Source organism: Pteropus vampyrus, unplaced genomic scaffold, assembly GCF_000151845.1.
Source record: "Pteropus vampyrus isolate Shadow unplaced genomic scaffold, Pvam_2.0 Scaffold113, whole genome shotgun sequence".
Lineage (NCBI taxonomy): Eukaryota > Metazoa > Chordata > Mammalia > Chiroptera > Pteropodidae > Pteropus > Pteropus vampyrus.
Window position 1 is genome coordinate 1,015,715 of NW_011888894.1, and position 4,005 is coordinate 1,019,719.

The 4,005-nt window shown below is 48.5% G+C and overlaps 1 protein-coding gene across 1 annotated transcript in view; it reads right to left on the reverse strand.

Moving 5' to 3' along the window:
- DYSF (dysferlin) overlaps positions 1-4,005 on the reverse strand; it is a 211,933-nt gene that overhangs the window by 3,970 nt on the left and 203,958 nt on the right. Inside the window, exon 54 of the mRNA XM_023533853.1 lies at positions 1,174-1,321. Within this exon, the coding sequence (XP_023389621.1) occupies positions 1,174-1,321 (148 nt within the window). The remainder of the gene's footprint in view (positions 1-1,173; positions 1,322-4,005) is intronic.

Consider the following 4,005-nt stretch of genomic DNA (forward strand, 5'->3'; position numbering starts at 1 on the left):
GCAAGCAACTCCCAGAGCAGACTGCGGGCACATTGCGCTTGGCCAGTGGCCTGGTGCTGACCGGCACTGAGGCCCACAGCGCCCAGAACCCTGGACTGGGAGCTGGGCACAGACTGCCCTGCATCCTGAGCCAGTCCCTTTCCCTCTCTGGGTGCCTGTTTCTTTGCCATTCAAAACAGGGTAACATTGAGTCAACTGTGCCATTCTCTCTACTTTTATATCAGCTTGAAAATTTCATATTAAAAAGGATTTGTTTTGTTTTGTTTTGTTTTGTTTTGTTTAGCTTAAAGAACATTAAAAATCAGGTATCAGCCTGAGAACACTGTGATCTCTTCAAGGTCTGAAGTTCCAGAGCCACTGTGGGGGGGTTGGGGGGGTGGGGGGTTGCAGAGCATCTTCAGGGTTCCCCTGATGAGCTGTGAGGACCAGGGAAGCCCAGATGAAGAATAAAGCCCCACTCAGATCCTCCTCAGATGGGGAAGTAGCAGCTGCCTTCTTGCCAGGTGAAAGAGACCCCCATTGTGCATTGTGTCAAGTGAGAGGCAGCTAGGCCTCCTCCCGTCCACTCACTTCTTCCCCCGTGCCTACTCTACTGCAGGAGGCAGGATACACTCTATCAACTTGGGAGCGGGACTTAGAGATGGACACTGAGACCTTCTCCCTGCCCCAGGTCCTCCCTCTGGATTTCAGTAAGTGCCATTCTCACAGAGGGACCTTTTCCTCTGTTCTGCCGTCCACTGCCTCCCTTTCCTTCCAGACCAAGCTCCACGTCCTCCCTCAGGAAGTTTCTCCCACCCACCCTTGCCCAAGGGGGCTCATCTTCTACCAACCCTTTGACTACACATTCCGGGGGCTTGCTGGGGACAGCTGTGTCTCCCTGGGGAGGGCAAGAGCTTGGTTTCCCCTATTGGCCTAAGAGCTCCCCAAGCGGAGGATTTCATCTCCCCACCAGACTGGGGACTCCCCAGAGGAAGGGTCATGTCCCCCTCATCAGATCACGAGCTCCGCAAGGACAGAGGCTACTTTTCTCCATCAGACTGGGGATCTTTGAGGACAAGGACAGACTCCCCATGAGACCAGACTCTCCATGAGAAAGTCAGGAGCTGTACCTCCCACATCAGACCAGGAGCTTCTCCAAGTCAACGCCTGTGGCCTCCCCTCGGGCCCACTCACCGGGAAGGCATAGACGAAGATGCCCAAGAACAGCAGCAGGATGAAGAGAATGATGAAGAGGATGATGGCACACCGGAACCTCCGCCACAAGATGAACTTCATAGTCTTGTACGGGGAGGTAAACCAGAGGAAGGAGGTATCAGGGCGCCTGGAAGTGAGATTCCAGAGGTCAGCAAGGCACCCCTACCACGGCTGCTCTCTCCATGTCCTGCTCCCAAGTTGCCCTGGCCCTCTGCTGTCAGCCCCCAGTCCCATCCCCAAACCTTAGCCCTTTGCACCCGCATTCCCTCCTCCTCCAAGCCTGTGCTCCAGTGTGAGTGCCACTCGTGCTGCCCTCCTCTTCTTGGTGCCACCAAGTCCTACACACCTTCAGGGGCCCAGTTCTCAGTCACCCAGTTGTCCAGGACACCTTCCCTGCCACCCTCTCTCCTTCCCGACCCAAGACTTAATCACAGGCTAGGGATTTGAGAGCTGGGCAGAGCCTTGAGGAGCTGTCACATTAGGTGAGCTATGGCCCACGGAGCCCCAGATAAGCCAAGCCACCTGCCTAGATGCATATGGCTGGTCTATGGTCAGAGAAGGATTGCAAGAAGTGAACCCAGGAAGCTGAGTTTCTCTTACTCACAACCAAGAACCTCAAAACCTTCCCCTAGGTCAGCCTCGCAACTCAAAGAGCATGCAAGATTTTGTCTCGATAATGGCCAATTTAACTGCATGCTGCTGGGTCTTCTGAGCCTCTCTTGTCTTTCTACCCAGATCCCAACATTCCTGGGCAAGGATGCCTCTCCCTGCTCTGCCTGCTCTGCCTGCTCTGTGGCACTTGGGACAGCAGCTTGATAAAGTGAACCGTCAGTGCCAAGTCTGATTTGAGGTGCGCAGGCCACAAGGAAGGACTCAGCAAACGCGGCCTTGATATAGCACCCCTGCCCCTCAGCCAAGAGCAGTATTTCAGCCCCTAGTGACTGCCTTTAGGGCTTCTACATCCACTGGAGTGGTCTGTGTTCTTTGGGGCCTGTGAGGTAGGGAAGAGAGGGACTGGTCCCCCCATTTCACAGATGGGAAAATTAAGGCTGGAAGACCATTTCTGAAAGCTACAGTGACACCACAGGAGAGCCACAGAAGGTGGCTTGGTCAGGGGAAAAACTTTGATGGGTCTCTGGAGCCAATCAGACTGGTGTGAGAATTCCAGCTTCACCACTTTCCTAGTGGAATGACTTTATTCAACTTTGCTGAGATTGTTTCCTCATCTGTAAAATGAAGATGATAATAACGACTCAGTGCGGACGGTTCCGTAACACGTGTACGTGACATATGTCAGTGTACCTGGTACACAACCAACCTACTTCTTGAACTAGCTGAGGAGCCCTGCATCCCCTGGAATGACGTCTGTCACCTGCCCCTTAACACCGTGTGGCCCTCTCTGGGCTATGTGGGCCTTGTGACCTCTGCATGACTATGCAGTGGGCCTCCCGTGCTGTGGCTACACCTTTCATAACTCTAGGCATCAGGGGTTGGAGGCTGGGCACTGACCTTGGGTCCTCGAGTTTGGGGTTCATGTTGGGCTCATCCCGGCCCTGGCCAGCAGGCCGCTCCTCATGCTCGCTCTCTGCTACTATCTCCAACGTCATCTCCAGCTTGCCCTGCGGGGCAGAGGGGGCCTGGTCAGGGGCACGAAGGCTCCGCCCCATGACCTGGAGAGAGCCAGACCAGGACAAATGTAAGAGCCACTTTATTTTTTAAATGATATTGGGTTGACCTGATTCCGGTAGAACATTTTGAATCTAAAGAAATACACAGGCATACTTTGTTTTATTGTGCGTTGCTTACTGCGCTTCACAGATGCTGCGTTTTTTACAAATTGAGGGTTAGACCCTCCACCGGCAAAAGGATTACGACTCGCTAAAGGCTCAGATGATGGTTAGCATTTTTTAGCAATAAAGTACTTTTAATTAAGGTATGTACATTGTTTTTATAGACATAATGCTATTGCACACTTAATAGTCTACAGTATACTATAAATATAACTTTTATATGCACTGGGAAACCAAAAAATTTGTGTGGCTCACTTTATTGCGATATTCACTTTATTGCGGTGGTCTAAAACTGAACCTGTAATATCTCCAAGGTCTGCCCATATAAAGGAAGAAAAATAACAGCCAACCTTCCACTATGTGGAGACAAGACTGCTAATATTTTTGTGCATCCGAATTGTTTTTCTCTGCATGTATATGAAACATCACACTGTGTATATACATAGTTCTGCAGCTTACTTCTTTCACTTAAGAATATACTCTATTTCACTATGCAATCGCAAATTCTTTAAAGTTTGCTTTTTAATGGCCTTAAGACATTCTATGGGATGGTTGGTCATAATTTATTTTGTAAACTACTTATTTTGGTTCATTTAGATTATTTCCAACTCTTTAATATTATAAATAATGCTGCGATGAACACCCCAAACCTAATTTTTTTTTTATTTTAGCTAGTTATTTCTTTAGGAGAGATTTTAGAAGTGGAATGACAGAGGCCAAGGGCATAAAGATTGTCAAATCTTTTGTTGTATATTACCAAATTGCTTCCCCAATAGTGAAAACATTAGCGCTCCCAGCAGTAGTAAATGAGGGGCCTATCTCTGTATCTTCACCAGCAATGAGCATTTCTAGTTTTGTAGTTATAATTTAATAGGCAAAAAATGTTTTTACTTTAAAAAATATGCCCCTATCTAATTACTAGGAGAAATAAACCTTTTTAAGTGTTTAACGTTCCTTTTTACTTCTTTTGTGCTCTTTTGAAATGTTAGTTATTTCTTGTTCATTTTTATAATTCCTTAAA